The sequence below is a fragment of the Protomyctophum parallelum genome, assembly GCF_964188405.1.
Source record: "Protomyctophum parallelum genome assembly, chromosome: 1".
In the NCBI taxonomy this organism is placed as follows: domain Eukaryota; kingdom Metazoa; phylum Chordata; class Actinopteri; order Myctophiformes; family Myctophidae; genus Protomyctophum; species Protomyctophum parallelum.
In genome coordinates this window covers 12,473,809-12,491,000 of record NC_139697.1, presented here as the reverse complement: position 1 = coordinate 12,491,000, position 17,192 = coordinate 12,473,809, and the positions used below count along the sequence as shown (strand labels likewise).

Here is a 17,192-nt window from a genome sequence, read left to right as displayed (position 1 = left end):
GTAATCATTAAAATGTCTAGAACATGTTTTATTCATTATTGTGAAAGATATCCCCAAAATGTAAATTATTAATTTATTATATTATTATATAATTATTATATAATTATTATAAATTGTTCATCAAACTTTTTTATTTTATTTTTTTTAACCTATTTTTTAGTCTTAGTCCTAGTACTACAAAGTAGTAGTAAGGTTGAAATCTATTTTTTGCAAGTAGAAATTAATGCGGGTGTTAAGAGGGTTAAACGGAAGTAGTCTATTTTTAGTCCAGCACCCACCTGTCGATGTGGGTTATCTACATCCTCTTTCTGCTTCATTCACTCTCACAAAAAAGAAAGGCTTATCACCAGATCTATCTGACAGTGTAGTGAAGGGCTACACGACATTCATCATTTCATAATTCATACTGATTACGATAGACTGATCCTATGACTCCTAATATACACCTGGAAATCGCATCTATCTAAAAATGCACAAAGTCTGTGTGTACGTAGCTAAACTAAATGTTTAAAGGACTACATTTCAGTATTTCATTAGGTAACTTATGTAGGGTTCTGGTTCATACCTCAGCAAATATGATGAAGATAAGAGTGAGCATTCTCAAGTTATAGGATTTTGTGTCACCTTTGCCCTATTCAGACTGGCCTTTTTCAGAGATTGGGGTAGGTGTAAAGAATAGCCAAAAAGAAAATAATCTAATTTTGTTCCAAAATAAAGTTTAGCAAGAATCCATTTCATTAATGGGAGACCCTAAAGATAAGAAAAAACATAGTTGCGTTTAGTTCTAACTCGGGTAGCGGTATCTCAAAAACTAAGGCCTTTTTTGAGGACTTACCAGTCTAATAGTGCTTTAAAGAATCTGTAAATAATCTGAATACTTCTAAAACTAAACGTTGATGCTGTGGGCACAGAGGTTAGGGTCAGAGGAATTACCAATGTCAGACAAGAGGGTACAAATGTCAACTGTTGAACAGTAAATGCCTAATTAAAGATGTCATTACCGGGAACATGGGGCAGCAGTGGTTGTTGGAGGTAGAGCAGAAGGTTCCGCGTTTGATCCTGGGCTCTCCCTGAGTTGGTGTCAAAGTGTCCAGCAAGGCACTGAACCTCCATGAGCAGGTCAGTGCCTTGCATGGTTACCTCCGCCGTCGGTGTGAATGTATGCGTGAATTATGAATGGGCACATTCAAGCAGGTCAGATGTATGGAGAATCAGGATGACTGGCGGCGATGGAAGGCTCGTCTGAGGACGACGGGGGGGGGAGAGAGAGAGAGAGAGAGAAACATGGGTGAATGCGATGCACATTGTATATCGCTTTGGATGAAAGGCGCTAGCCTATAAATGCACAATTTACCATTATTGCGGCTGCTGCCAGGCTTCTACAGTGGGATACTGCAGAAGTACGGACACCCGTGTGTGAAGTAAGAGCTCTGGGTTCCAGTTCCATATGGATATCCATGTTGGCAATATGGGTTGTGGGTGACTTGACCGTAAGGATAAACTGGGGTGCCATAACCTGCAGCTGGCAGGGAGTTCCAGGGGCTTCCCGTTGATATGGTGGACTGGTGGATTCTGAAATCAGAATCAGTAAACCTCTGGCTAGTTGGGTTTGGGTTCACCATAGTCATGGAACTGCCCATGTTAGGACCGACCCCGAAATTAAAAGGAGAGGCCGTGGTGTTATATATGGCAGCAGCGTTTGGATTAATGACTGTGGCTAGGGTGGCGCTGGGTTCACCCACGTTGATGCTCACATTACAGTACAACTGAAGAGTCTGGTCTACCCTGGGCTGTAGCTCAGTGGAACTGACGGCCTTGGCTGCAGGTGAGTTCGACGGAACAGGACTGTCTTCACCTGCAGGGTTGGCTGCTCTGCAGTGGTTTTCCAGAGACTGGACATCACCGATGATGGCGTCAGTGATCTCAGCTGCATTTTCGGGGCTTGCTCGGCTGTGAGAGACATCTGTCCCTAATTGTTTGGTAAGCACCAAAGATGAGAAGAACTGTCTAAAGTTCATGTCAAAGATGGCTGCTATCTGTTCACTAGCGGGCAGATCTTTGTTGGCTGGAGGGGACAGGGGGACAGCGGTTACAGGGGTCAACGCCAGCGATGGCGAGGCTTGTGTAACCTCGGAGAGGGTAGAGTGAAGGACGGGGCGTGACTCGTGTTCAGCCAGTGAAGAATCTATGAACGAAGGAGTGTTTGACGGCTCAGTAGATGCAGCTGAGACTGGCTTTGTTGCAGAGCATTCAAGGTTAAAGTTAGAGGAAACTAAGGTTTTAAGTGACTTCAAGATCTTCTCTAATTTAGGTTGAGGCTGCATTTGTGAAGGCTCACGGTGCACAGGTACAGATGTGGTTTCTACGTTCACTCTGGCCATTTGGTTTTGGGGAGAAGAACACTGGCCGGCAGGTGATGGGATGTCTGAATAAGGACCTGAAGGTCTGTCATGTGTGTCGCCGCCATCGGGAGACATTGACATTCTTTGTCGTTTGACTGTCTCTCCGTCTCCATTCGATAAGACATCATCCAAAACACGTTTCACCGTTTGTCTCTTCTCTGGGGAAGAAAAAAGACAAATATGTTAGGATACATGCCATACTGTCACCCTGCACCCAGAGACATATTCATTGTTAAATGAAGTAAAACAAGAAAAAGAAAAACAGAGTTATCTGTCTGACAGCGACAACATAAAGGACAACTGCACTGGGTCAGAGGTTCCGGGCTCTATTTTCGTCCATGTTTTTCTAAAAAAAATAAGAAAATTGGTATATAGTATTTTTTACATACATACATTCATGAATCCATTTGCTGACCGGCTGTCGGTATCTTTTTTATAGGGGTTTCTTGTGACCCTACCATTAACATCCTATGTAAGGCAAAAATGTCAAACTTTCCTTGTGCTTTAAGTAGCATGAGACATGTCAAACTAGGGGGTTTTCATGATTCTGAATCCATTCCAAGCATTAGTTTTGCACAAAAAACAGCCATAGCCACTTGCCCAAATGTGCCCAAAATGGAATGGATTCAGAATCATGAAAACCCCCTAGTTTGGCATGTCACTTGCTACTTAAAGCATAAGGAAAGTTTGACATTTTTGTCAAGAAACCCCTATAAAAACTTTCTCAATACTGACAGCCGGTCAGCAAGTGGATTCATGAATGTATATAGACAATATTGTAGGCCAATAAAAAAAGACTATATATACCAAATTTCCCACCCCACAAGCCCGGCTGGCAGACTATTAGCATGGAAATAAAGCCCTCCATCTCTCCCATGTGCACGGGACACATGCACATGGAAATAAGGCCTTGCCTTATCGGAGTGGTTTTCTTTTTTAGAATACAACCTCATGACATATAAATAGTATTTTCAACTGTAGTATAGGAGTATAAACATTGAGAATCGAATCCATAATCAAACCTTGGAATTTCTATAATAGTAAAGTTGCTCAAAGCAGCAGCATTTTCAGGACAACAATACAAATTGTGTTCCAGTATAAGTGTCAGCTATTTACCATTATGTCCAGAGAAACAGGTGTGGGTGTGGTCCTCCTGTTTCACCTCCTGTTTAATGGTGACTGGAAACAGCAGAGAGACAATTAGACCAATTAGATGAGTGTTGGGACTTGAGAGTAATGTTGACCTCACACACCTGTTATGTTTGAGTTCAGGGTTGTGAGCTGACACTCTGGGATCGGCTCAGTCTTCACGATGGCCACGCTGGTCGGAGTCGTCTCAGTCAGACTCTTTTTAAAACGTACACTTTCTTTGTTGTCTGTCCATTCTGTATGGGGAACAACGATAAATTAATACGATTATGAACTTCAACGGTGTCACTAGCTGGGACATATCATAATCATAGAGCTTGTCTGTAGACGGAGAGGTTCTCACCTGGTGGTTGTTGGTCAGCAGGTGGACAGGAGGTCACATTCTGTTGTCTCAAGATGTCCTCCAGTATCTGGATGCCTACAAACAACAATCAATCCACTACAGTTACAACACCACACATTCAAGGACCACAGCTGTGAATAGAACATTACACACTAATGTGTGTAATGTTCGGTAATCAATCAATTACAAGACAGGACGATAGGTCACAGTTCTCTTGAGTTTAATGAATTCGATACACAGGAGATGACACAAGAATGACTGACGATGTGTCAGTCTGCAACTAGTGTTAGGGGGAAATCTGGTATTATCTGGTGTTATATTGTCTATTAGTAAACTCACGTGTGTTTACTGTAATCTCACTAACTGTAACATCCATAATATTAATGGATGTTGACCTATACTGAACTGACCTATAAATATGTCACATTGATCCTGTGTTTCTGTAAAGTGGAGGCCCCAGTTGGACCTTTCTGTACAGACAGAAGTGGTTCTCTGATGACCCTTGGTCTGGAGTACGTGAGTTCCACAGGCGCTCTCTAACCGTTCCCTTCCCTTGGGACGGCAACCAATTACAGGGAGCTTCGCATGCGATCAGGTTTTGGCAAAGGCCACCAGACATTAAGGCGCTCCCTCATGTTATCACCAAACATTGGTCGGCCCGATCAGGGGAGAATATATTGGCTTGGGGGAGAGCCGGGAGCTTCAGCGCCACCAACTCAGCATATGAGTAGCACGGCTTGGGTACTGATGGTATAGGTGTTGCGCTGGTTCATTAAAACTAGTTTACGGTTAAAATCACACTTGTGTGAAGTGAGCGGCGACTGATGAGTTGATCTGGCGCACCCACTATCAAGTACATGACGTCACAAGGGGAAGGGGGAATAGACACTTTTGCACCCACTATCAAGTCCATGATGTCACATGGGTGGGGGTAGACAAACACACACAAAGCCACATGTTGGAGGTTAGCGTCGCTCAAAAAGTGAGAGAAAGAAGATTAAGAACTACCTTCATCGAATGAAGCTGCTTGGATGCGATCATATGAGTTTGTGTCAAGCAGTCTAACCTTGAAGTTTAAAAAAGAAACATTACAATAGGTTAGAAGTTAAAAAAAAAACGTAGTAGGGCAAGTGATATTCCTTTGTTAAATTAAGTATTAAATATCTATATATTCTGATGTAATCATTGCTATAGACTGAGTGTTTGTTCAGTTACAGGAGTCTCGAAGTATCTCCAGCTCTTTATTAAACAGAAAATGCATTTTCAGTCGGGATACCAATTTTATCCAAAAATAGCACGTACCCTAACTTTAATGCCCTGCTTTGTAACACAAAAGTAGCTAAAATAGCTAGGGTTGTCCCGATCTGGTCACGCGATCGGGACATACAGTACCTAATGTCAATATTATATCCATATCATGATATTAAACTGGATATTGTCTGTGATTTTGGATATTGTGCTATTGTGATATGGCATAAGTGTTCTATACAAATTGGGAAAAATTGTATCGGTATGAAATCGGGACATCCCTAAAATAGCTGACGTTTTGGGTTTTTTAGGTATTTCTGAATTTGAATAATTTAAAAGTAACATTTAAAAGGACATATGAGGTATCTCAAACATACTCACACTGTGTGAGGGGGCACAGGGAGAGGGAGGAGACACGTGGTTGTCTGTGTGTGCTCAACCTAAGAGAAATGCTGTTGTGCAGACTTTTATTCTTTTAAACCTGTCATTTTGTGTCCAGTACCAGCAACAAAATGGATGTGTTCAACGCACTGTTTTAAACTAAAAATATGTTTGTGGTGCAGCAGCAACGTTCCAACTGGTTACCTCAACGTCCGTTCGGTAAAACTCTTCCCGTTCGGCGACTTCGTTGACGGCAAGCTCGAAGCCTTTCTTCCTCTGTTCCACACCCATGCCCTCCAGATTCCAGATTCCAGCCATTATATTGGGGTACTTCTCCCACTAACAGAACAGAGACATTTCAAACCGTAGCTCAACACAGCTACTGTTCTGATAAAAGAACAGTAGCACTCAATTTAAAATAGGGAGATAAGTGGCAGAATGCCAATTAAGGCCTCTAGTCTACAGAGACATCAACAACATCTTTATGCTAGGCAGTTGTTACCATACACGGATCATAGAAGAAGGGGAGTGTAATGAGTAATCTGAGTAGATGTACAGTAGTACAAGACAAAAAGTTCACAAGCTGTTAGAACTCCCCTATGGGAGTTGATAAGGCCTATGGACTATGGTCTGGTTAGAGTCTGGCAGGACACGACCAAGGTTACAGGAAATGAGAGGGAGAATATAGCTGTTTTGACAGATAACAGATTGGAAAAGTCTGGGAAAAGGAAGCATGCGAGGCACATGGGAGACAATAGCAGCTTTCATGTCAGGTCACTCAGTACCGCTAGAGGGGAATGTGCGCCTTCTGCATCATGTGTTTGTGTTCAAATCATCCTGACCCGGTTCGAAGGAGAGGAGAGGGCCAAACCTAACCACTGATAGAAAAGGTGCTGATAGAAAGAGTATATACAGTACTGAGATGTGTGTTGTAAAGAGCAGATGATCTTGTGAGCACTGCTTCTGCTATGCTATTTGTAACCTACAGGCACACAATAAACTGAGCTTGATGAAGTGAACTGTGTCATCATCGATTCAACTGCCTTGTCAGAGGCTATACAATTCAGGAGCAGCCTTGATTTAATACTCCAACCACACTGATAACAAATAATACTAACTTGATTAAATAATGATGCTGGCTAACCGGTGACTAAAGCATGTAGTCGATTCAATTCACTCAGATTTTAGAGCATGACATAATTGTAGGAGTTAAGTACTAGAGAGGCCACTGACCATATAGTGAAACTGGTGATCGATGCTGACGATGTGTTCACCGATGTGTTCAAGTTGGACAGTCTCTTTGCAGCTACGACACATGTAGAATAGGAAGACTCTGTCCCTCTGAGACGACTTTCTACACCGACACACCAGCATCGACTTCAGACCTGAGACACACACACACACACACCCCCCCACACACACACACACACACACACACACACACACACACACACACACGCACACACACACACACGCACACGCACACGGCACGCACACACGCACACGCACACACTATGACACATGCTTCTTCACTAGCCGCCCTATACACAACCAAACGTTGGGGTGAGGACTTGTGTCAAGTGACTAAAGCCGTTAATGCTCTGGAGTTGTTTAATTGTTTCATACTGGTATAATGTGGAAAGTGGCATCAGTGTCGCATTTGGTTTTATTATGTTCCCCACTCTCTCAACCTTGCATGATTTCCATAACTCTTCTTCACATTCACAGTATGATGATTTGTTATAATTATGATAATTATAATTATGAAGAAAACTGCTTCATATAAAGAACAATGTTGGTGTCAATGAAGAATCATCAATAATAATAATAATAATAATAAAGGAAGTTGCACTTTAACTCAGTGCAGTGTATACTGTCTTCAAATATCTTTTGTGTGAAGAAGTTTATAGGTGAACTATAACAAGGCAATGCAAGGCAGTGGCCAGTTTACAATAACGTTATTATGGCCATGGCAATCATTATAATCACCAATAAAAATGGTGTAGGTCATCACTACAACACAACTACCAGGAATTAGCCTTACCTTTGCCTCATTAACTTATTTAAGACTTATGATGTACACTACAGTAATACTTGATACTGACTTGATACTTATCTAAAATACTTTTTTTTAAACTTTGTAATATTTGAATATCCTTGTTGACACCCTTGCAGCAAATCTCAACAACACCATAAAATCTTTTCATTTGGTCACTCACCTACGACTCGCTTTCCAGTGGCTGCTGAAATGGCTTTAAGGTAACAGGACAGACGGCTGTCAGTCGTTATGCCTGCTGGGAGTGACGGACTTGAAGTGATGCCCTGAGGTGCTTCCTGCTTCGTTCCAGGATCCTGGGGAACCTGCTGGCTTGTACCAGGGTGCTGGGGAACCTGCTGGCTCGTACCAGGGTGCTGGGGAACCTGCAGCCTTGTACCAGGATCCTGGGGAACCTGCTGCCTCGTACCAGTATCCTGGGGAACCTGCTGCCTCGTACCAGGGTCCTGGGGAACCTGCAGCCATTCCTTGGAGTCCTCAGGAACCCCTGGCTGCGTCCCTACATCCCGACGGGCCACTGGCTGTGTCCTGGAGCCATGAGGAGATGTTGACTGTGTGCTGGAGTCATGAGGAGACGTCGACTGTGTCCTGGAGTCATGGAGAGCCTGCTGCCTTGTACCAGGGTGCTGGGGAACCTGCTGCCTTGTACCAGGGTGCTGGGGAACCTGCTGCCTTGTACCAGGGTGCTGGGGAACCTGCTGCCTCGTACCAGGGTGCTGGGGAACCTGCTGCCTTGTACCAGGTCCCTGAGGAACCTCCTGCCATTCCATGGAATCCTCAAAAATCCCTTGTTGCTTGACATCGTCCTGAGGAGCAACTGGCCGTGTCCTGTGGTCCTGAGAACTCTCTAGCTGGACATCAACGCTCTGTGGACCTTCTGGCTGGGTGTCAGTGGGTAAGGTGTGCACCGGTGAGCATTCTGAGTCAGGAGGAGTCAAAGGATCTGGGCTTTTATTTGTTTTATTACCTATGGATGGAAGTGATAGTTGGTGCCCAAGAACCATTAAGAATGCACGTAAATTATGATGGAAAGAAACAGGCGGAGAAGGGAAACTGAGAACAGGAAAATCTGGGCTGACAACCACTGTAACAAAGGCATCCTATCTATAAATGTGAAACAGTGAGGATGGTTGGTGCATTTACCATCAGGGTGATGATGTGAAGCTTCATGTACACCAGTTGACATGTCCTGGTGTTTCAGGCTCTCTGGTTGAGGATCAGTTGCAGAAGGTGAATCCTGTGACCCTCTCTGCTGTCTCAGGAGGGCTTTTATTTTAATTAGGACTGAACAACAAAAAACACAATCACATCCAATTAAATAAAAAACCTGACGCACACACGCACACCTGTACACTCCTCTCTAATTAATCAGTCTCATGTCGCACAGCTGCGTCTAGATTCTCCCAGCGGATCCTGCCGGGAGCTGCCTATGCCATAGAAAGCATAGGTGGACCCCAGGCAAATTTTTATGTGACCGAATAAAATCAATCAATCAATCAATCAATCAATCAATCAAAAAAGCTGTTTTACCTTCAGGTACTTCTGCCTTAGTCAGCTCTTCATAATCTCTCTCACTATTCATTGGCATAGCCTATGCAAAGAGATAAGAGACAATCACAGTAACCCATTAAAACCGGGAAAGCATCCCTGCCGTGTACAACCATGTTAATTTGCTGCTCTGAGGTCAGCTTTTGAATTCTGCTCTCAGGGCAGCTTAACATTGGTGTATGTATAGCATTTAAGCTGTCCTGAGAGCAGCATTCAAAAGCTGCCCTCAAAGAGCAGCAATTTAACATTGGTGTATGTATAGCATTTAAATGCTATACATGATGCGCCTGTTTTTCAGTCAGGATTTAGAAGATATTTTTAAGATTGGCCTCAGGTCTTAATGGGTTGAACAAAACAAAACATGGCAATATGATCATCAACATGGTCAATCCATTCTGAATAGAGTCGTGTATTTTGTCTGGATACCCGCTAGGAGGACTTAATCATTTTGAAATGGCAATGACCAAATTGGTCTATTTGGGGACATGAAAATGAAACCTCCTGGTGTGAGTTACCTGCGTTCTGCCTCCCGTGTCTTGCTTAGCCAACTCAGTGACAATCATCTGGAACTCCGTGTCTGGTAGATCCGAGATCAACTCTGGGCGCTTGAACCTCTAAATGCAGAACATCGTCATCATTCAGAACATACAGTTAACATGTACTGTAGTGTAGAACAGTGGTTCTCAACCTTTTCAGGCTATGACCACCCCCCGCCACCCCCAAAAGAATCATATTTGAACCCTGTGTGTGTGTGTTTTGTGTGTGATACAGCTGCGCCCTCTGGTGGCAGGCGGGTGGTGTTACAGCGTGACACACAGAGACAGACATGTTCTGCTAGGTCTCATAGTTAGTGCTCATTGCGTTCGCAATAAACTGTGCAGCAAATAGGCGTTTTAATCACTGTCACCACGTAGTTTAATAAACCTTTGAATCACTCACCACATAGTTTAATCGGTGTTGCGTGCTGAACCTGTGCTGGTAGCTAGACGGCCTGGTTTAATAAACCTTTGAATCACTCACCACATAGTTTAATCGGTGTTGCGTGCTGAACCTGTGCTGGTAGCTAGACGGCCTGGTTTAATAAACCTTTGAATCACTCACCACATAGTTTAATCTGTGTTGCGTGCCGAACCTGTGCTGGTAGCTAGACGGCCTGGTTTTGCACAGTAGACAGAACAACGCACACCTTTTGTCACCATGCGTGACCGCTACCAAGAAGTTCAAACCTGGAAAGGTTCACAAGCAAGCACACATCGTTCTGATTGGATTCATCATCACAAGAGTAAGAAACAACAGAATTGGCATACATGACAATCTAACCACGTTGTATAATGCATTCCAGATGTGACACTCTATATCTACATATAACGACGTGACCAAAATAGCGGTAAAGTGGTTAAAAGAGTTATACTGACCCACTGCCGGTTCTGATTGCCTGGTGGATTCTGATGTTTCTACACTGCTGCTCCCACACGTAGATGCAGGAGACACGGCTGCGGCCCGTGAGAGATCACTCTTTGACCTCACATAGGTCTGTATATGGTCGGCTGTGGTTCTTGACACTGTTGGAGTTGCACTGGAGTTAGTCTGGGTCAGGTGTGACTTGGCTCCAGTAGATTTGGAGATGGTGGATGTGTTGCACTACAGGTGGTTACAGAAGTTTTGGAACTGATGGCAAGTTTTGAGTTGGTTAAAAGCACATCAGATGTTATTATTATCATCATCATAGGTACAGTAGGTATGGTTAAAATCTGATTAGGAAACATCCGTTTTTTTTTTCATCAGACGTGATGAAGAGCTGATGAGGCACGAAACGCATGTGCGTGCTTTATTGTTTCTTTCAGCGTTCCATTCTATATCATTGTAGGTGAGGTTCCTTTCACAGTGTGTCACAATGTATGTTAGGTATACAACAAAATGATTTGTTTCATGACATTCATTTATTTATTTTAATTTTTCGTTTTTAGGTTCTATGACCTCAATTACACCCAAACAACCTGAACTTTGAACATTCAGTGGATTTTCTGTGGTCTGAGGTTTTCTCTGTGTGTTCTAAAGCCCTTTGAGCTGCAATGAACATCACAGTTCACAGACAACAAAGTTTTTTGGGTTCAATTGAAAAAAAAAACATTACAAAAACTTTTTTATAGGCAAAGACAAGAGCATTTCAATCAATATGTGCCTGATTTGACTTGACTTACCCAATTTCGCTCCCACTGGTAAAACAGGAATAAGCTCTCCTTGACCACCCTTCATTTTACTCATTTGCAAGATCTTGACAGCTGGAACAGACATGAGGGACTAAGAACACCAACTCTGGTTCTATCATAAATGACATACTGTACACACCATGAGAGGATTACGGTCCGGAGCAATGAGAGACAAAGTCACAAATGAAATCCGATCGTCGGAAACATGGCGGCTCACCATGGACAGCACTCGGAGCTTTAGAGCTACAGGGCTTTGAAAATCATGTTATAATGGAGGCTCAATGGAGCTGGATGGAAAGGACCCATAGCTGATGCATAGCAACCGGAGCAATACTAAAAGGTGAATTGGCGGTCGCTCTACTGAGAACATGTTCTAGTTGAACGCAAACAGCAGAGCGTATAACCATAACAACACTCACCCTTTCCATATCCGTATGTCCAGATGGGGATGCTCAGTGTCACAATCTGTAAGACAGAAAACAGAGAGATAACGTTTAAATCAAACTGATTGCTGCAGCATCTATCAATACATTCACAAAACCTGTTTCTGTATCTCTGTGTGTCTGTCTGTCTATCTGTCCCGGTCATAACCCAGACTTGGTACAGGTATGTGAAGACCTGGAGGCATGCAGTGCTGAGTGGAAATATGGTCGGACAAGCGGTTGTCCAGAACCAAACAAGAAAATATCACATAGTGATATTTGTCAGGTGAAAGAAGCGCTGTCTCCGTTGTGTTCTCCCCCCATATTAGTATGATTGTTATTTTAGTAACGTGTATGTTTGTGTGTCAAAACCCCTTGGTTTGAAGTGACGTGTCACATTGCAAACGTGTCAAATAACTGTAGTATGCGCGTTGCTCTGCACTCTCTCTCTCTGCAGCCTGCGTGGCTGCCAGGGATATTTGCCTGTCCCCTGCCCATTGGCTAGAGGCAGCATTGGCGTTGCTTGTCGTCCCATTGGCTAGAAGCCTCCTCCCCACTTCCGTTTCGTCTTTACAGTCACACTAATTTATTCTAATATAAATCAAAATCCTCCTAAGCATACAGCTTGCTGCTTAGCAGAAATGGAAATAAATAAATAAAATGTAAAGTGAAATGGTAGCTTCCTTGCTCAGATTTTTGGAGCTGTAGTTCCAGACTCTATATAGCATTCGGAGATTGTGGAATAGTTGTCTGGCCACGCAAGACTAGTGTCTGACCGAAGGGCACCGGCCTATTAAATTAATGATATCTAGAGAGCAGCGGTTCCCAAACTTTTCAGGTCGAGACCCAAAGGAGAGATTAGAGATTAGACATTTGGCTAAATAGCAGAGTGAGATAGCAGATCTACAAGTGCACAACGTGCAGCTTCGCGCTGCGAGCTCGCAGATCGGCTAGATTCCCCATTTCTTAAAAACCGACAAATATGACCCACTGTTTTGGAAACAGTGATCTCTACACTAGAGTGTATACTCTAGATATCATTCATTAAATCAGGACGGTGTGTGTACTTGTACTTGATGTGTGGAGTGTACCTGTATACAACCGGTGGGGTGGATTTTTGCTGCCTGCTTTGCCAAGTCCAGCATCTTGTCACAGCTTTTCTTTGCTTCAGAATCTAGGGAGCCTGGGTGTGCAGAGTCCTGCAACGCACGCGCACACACGCGCACACACACACACACACACACACACACACACACACACACACACACACACACACACAGCTAAGGTATTTATAACCATCGTCACCAATATAGGAGTCGAATAAGTGTCATATTATTTCAAAGTTGACTAATTGTCAATACTTCATACTGTAAGCATACACAGTATACTGTACTGTATATCTGGTTGTGATGTCTCTCTATCTATACAGTAGTATTAGTATAGTGGTGATGCAGTATAATATATGCCTGGAATGGATATCACCTCTGTAACAAAGCTTCATCACTGAAGATGCCATGAAGTCAGTTTGTTGTGGCCTGGTTTATTAAAACATACATACAGTATGCATATAGTACCTCTAGCACCATTTGTTACAAAAGCAATTTGAATGTACTCACCAGAAACTTTTCTACGTGTTCAAAACTGAATACGTGGCAGGAGAATTCAAATTCATCCAGGATCCTCTTACAGAGTAAACATAAGGATCTCCGCGATCTGCCACAATTGTACCGAACTAGAAACTGCAGACCTGGTACGAGCACATGCACCATAACAATTAGACAAAGGCCTTCGGCCAGGCGCAGATAATTAGAATCACTGGGATCACCTGCACAATATAGTGCTTGTTGTCTGCAGCCCTTTAGAGTGGTTGCAGTCGTACTTACTGTACTCACCGAGCTGTGGATATTTGTAGTAGCTCTGCAGGTTATCAAGTGTGGCAATCTTTGGAACTATGCGTACACATAAAAACAGAAAATGTCAATATAAAACACCACAAAGAATATTTTTGATAAATGAACGGGAGGCAAGCACACAACATTGTTATAGTACAATCACTAACCTTCATACATCCAGTCAAACTTGAGGTACTCATCAAGCATCTTGCAGGCTGTCAGAAAATCATTAAAATCCTGAAAAGATACTGTACAATGTAAGGAGAAAGCCTACTACTTTTGAAAGGATATGGGGTAGGTTCTTTGAGGTTCTACCTTCAATATCTCCTCTGGGTTGATTTTATTTTATTTTTATTTATATTGTTATTTTTATTTATTTATCCGAGTTGATGTTGTCAAGTGGTGTTCAATACAGAGTACAATACAAAGTAATGAGAGCAGTGTAGTTTACCTTTCTAGGGTTGGGGTTTGTTTTCTTTTTTGAGTTTGTCTTGTCTTGTTTAAAAAAAAAGAAGTAAATCATGATTCTGTAATTCATTGTTTGAAATGATGATGTCTGCATTATCATTAAAGGTATATTCAGTGATTTCACTTAATTCAAATATCACTTATTTTTTTGTTTTGTTGTGATACTCCTCTCTACTATAGAGTGTGCTGACCATATAAGGAGTTCCTCCCTGTCCCCAGTTAACCCCTGGGGGTCAAAAAACCTTAGGTTTCGTCTTTGGCTCTCTATCCTGATTGGATGAAAGGCTTGGGTCCCAGCCAAAAACGAAACCTAAGGTTTTTTGAGTGAAATCACTGAATATACCTTTAAATAATGATAATAAATAACTCACCACGATGACTGTGCTTCCCCAAGATCATCCAGCTTGGGAGATCAATTATCTGAATGAATGAATGAATGAATGAATGAATGAATGAATGAATGAATGAATGAATGAATGAAAGGACGGACGGACAAACAAACAAACAATCGTGCAGGTCTCTGAAACGCTGGGTTGCCTGCCCATGGCCCACAAACTTTGGAAGTCAGTCATATATATACATATATACATAGCCATGTGTACCGAAGTGTAGGAGTAGAAGCAAAAAGTGTGTTTTGAAGAAAACGCATAAATAACAGACGATCTAGTCTGGCGCAAATGGCAAGGCAAGTGGCCTACATGAAGTTGATTCATGATCCAAAGAATCCAGGGGAATATTTACAGTTATAGTTTTAAGCATCATAAATTATTATAGTGCCACCATGAGGCCAATTTAAATAAAGTTTCATTCCAACGGTGCCGGGGATTAGCTGCTCAAGTGTGAAATCATACATAGTCCCCACCAGGCCCTCGACCATCCAGCCTGGCAGTGGTAATAAATGAATCGTTTTTGGAGATGGGCCAAGGAAGTCGATGACTTTCACCTTGAGCACCATGTGTTCAGGTCCTTGTCCATGTGCATTCTCCTCCTCCCAGGCCAAAGATGTTAGGACCTCCTTAACCTCCTTTTCCTTGCAGGCAAATGGTAATTTAGCAGGACACTGGTGCATCTACACAAGTAAAATCAAAGAGAGCAAATTAAAAAGTGCTATAATGTTATTTTCCCACTATAATGACAGCATACGAAATAGCAATAACTAGTGTTATAATGGATGGCACAACAACTGCAGATGGTGTTGATGCCAATTAGCGTAACTTGGCACTTGATCAGTAAGGGACATTTTAGACCAGTGGTTTTCAACCAGTGGTCCGGGGGCCACCAGTGGTCCTTTAGAGAGTTCCAGGTGGTCCCCTGCAGTAAAACTTAAATGGAGAGTTGGTAACCAAATGGACCCTTATAGATCTTTAACTCTTGAGAGAGTAAAATAAGCTCTCAAGAGCTAAATTATTGTTAAACATCTGCATTACTTAATTTACAAGAAATTGGTCCGTGGCTAAAATGTAGAATAAATATTGGACCTTGACATGAAAAGGGTTGAAAACCATGGTTTTATACTATTTCTGGACAGCCCAGAGTCTGGCAAAAATGTTTAACTCAAACAAGTGTAATACACATGAGGTCTCTTTGATGCTTACTAGTAAGGACACTTCAAATCTTAATTGTACAATGAATCAAAACGTAACATGCAACCAAATATGAACAGGAACAAATGACTCACCAGAGTCTGTTTGATGTGTCTGGGATGACTCAGGTGGGCTCTGAAGTTGGAGTCAGGGAAAACATACTTGCAGACCATGCATATGCAAAGAGGCTTGCAATTAGCTCGGGTGCTGACGCATGTCACGATATGAAGAAGACCTTTCCAAAATAAAAATAAAATATTCAAGGAAAAGAGTCCATTGTGTTGGTAAATGTGGAACAAAGTACCTTTTCATTTCAACAACTACAAAAACACGATCATGTAGATCTTGAATGGCATTACATATTATACCATATAATGCAGCCCAACTCACCGATGACTGGTTCAGCCCGCTTACTCTGGATGTACTGGCATTCATTCACGATAAAACTGTAAAACACTAAGATGAAAGCAAGCGTTAAGGCCTATTCATAGTCTGGATTTTCGGTGGTGAGCTGACCACCGCGAGTAAAAACAGAGAGAAGGGCTGGAGCGGTGGCGGTGGTTTGCTCTTCACCGCGGCTCGTGACGTCATGTTGTAGTTCGGTGGTCACCTAACCACCGAAAATCCAGACTATGTATGAGCCTTTACAGTTTACAGCGAACAACAAAAGAATGCCTGTGATGGATTGTCTGCTAGAGTAAGCAGCAATATTACAATTCAAATATATTAAAAAAGTCATACCTGGTTCATACTCCTCTTCATCTTCTTTGATTGTAGAACAGGTTAATATAAACAAGATGCATTAATGTCACATAACGTGCAGTACATGTGGTTAACAACAGAACATGAGATAATATGGTATACTATAGTGTCATACCTTCTGTCACAAAGATGTTCTTCATTTTCTGTGGACAGACAGACAGACAGGTTATTATTGGGACACCTTTCAGAAGGCTCTGGGCTAGCCACTTAATTAACATTAATATTTGTGAGCCTCATTTTTGTATTCTAGATTCACACACATCCCATGCCCAGCAGGACATGGGATGTGTGTGTCCTTTGTCATCGTTTTCATATATAGCTTGTGAACATACCGTATTAACCCATATTAGGCCTGACGTCGAAATTGAAAAGAAATTCATTTTCACGATAAAAAAAAAAAAGCAGACCTACAAGCTTGTAGTGCGCCACTCGGTGGCGCGCTATGAGCTTGTAGATCTGCTATTTTTCAATAGCTAAATCATAACACCAAAAGGGGTTCCCGCCCAAAATTGGGTTAAAATATGGCTCACCTGCACATGTTCCCGCCCTTTCACGTGAGCAAAATATTGCGGGGCAGCCTCAAATGTAACATTGCATACCTGGTCGAGAGTCAAAATGAATTCATATCATTATCATCTTCAGCCCATTGCAATATTTCTCATTTTATGTCCAGAGATTATGGTGGTGAGAATGGAAATCATATTCACCTGGCAGCGCAGAATGCAAAA

The 17,192-nt window shown here is 42.4% G+C and overlaps 2 protein-coding genes across 2 annotated transcripts in view; both read right to left on the bottom strand.

Moving 5' to 3' along the window:
- Positions 1 to 1,195: 1,195 nt before the first annotated feature.
- Positions 1,196 to 17,192, bottom strand: part of LOC310858061 (uncharacterized protein) — a gene marked incomplete at its 3' end in the record, with an annotated part of 55,285 nt that continues 39,288 nt past the window's right edge. The window contains exons 30-33 of the mRNA XM_083764116.1: positions 3,519 to 3,581; positions 2,437 to 2,560; positions 1,856 to 1,956; positions 1,196 to 1,242 (exon numbers count right to left, since the gene is read on the bottom strand). Of these exons, the coding sequence (XP_083620242.1) occupies positions 1,196 to 1,242; positions 1,856 to 1,956; positions 2,437 to 2,560; positions 3,519 to 3,581 (335 nt within the window). The remainder of the gene's footprint in view (positions 1,243 to 1,855; positions 1,957 to 2,436; positions 2,561 to 3,518; positions 3,582 to 17,192) is intronic.
- Positions 9,154 to 16,382, bottom strand: LOC310868114 (uncharacterized protein; the record flags this gene model as incomplete). The annotated part of the gene is made up of 12 exons (XM_083778376.1): positions 16,093 to 16,382; positions 15,798 to 15,937; positions 15,063 to 15,188; positions 14,491 to 14,539; positions 14,103 to 14,146; positions 13,819 to 13,888; positions 13,652 to 13,708; positions 13,376 to 13,506; positions 12,851 to 12,958; positions 11,757 to 11,802; positions 11,329 to 11,409; positions 9,154 to 9,170 (listed from the first exon to the last, which is right to left on the bottom strand). The coding sequence occupies exons 2-12, from the start codon at positions 15,873 to 15,875 to the stop codon at positions 9,154 to 9,156; spliced, it is 807 nt and encodes a 268-aa protein (XP_083634502.1). The 5' UTR covers positions 15,876 to 15,937; positions 16,093 to 16,382.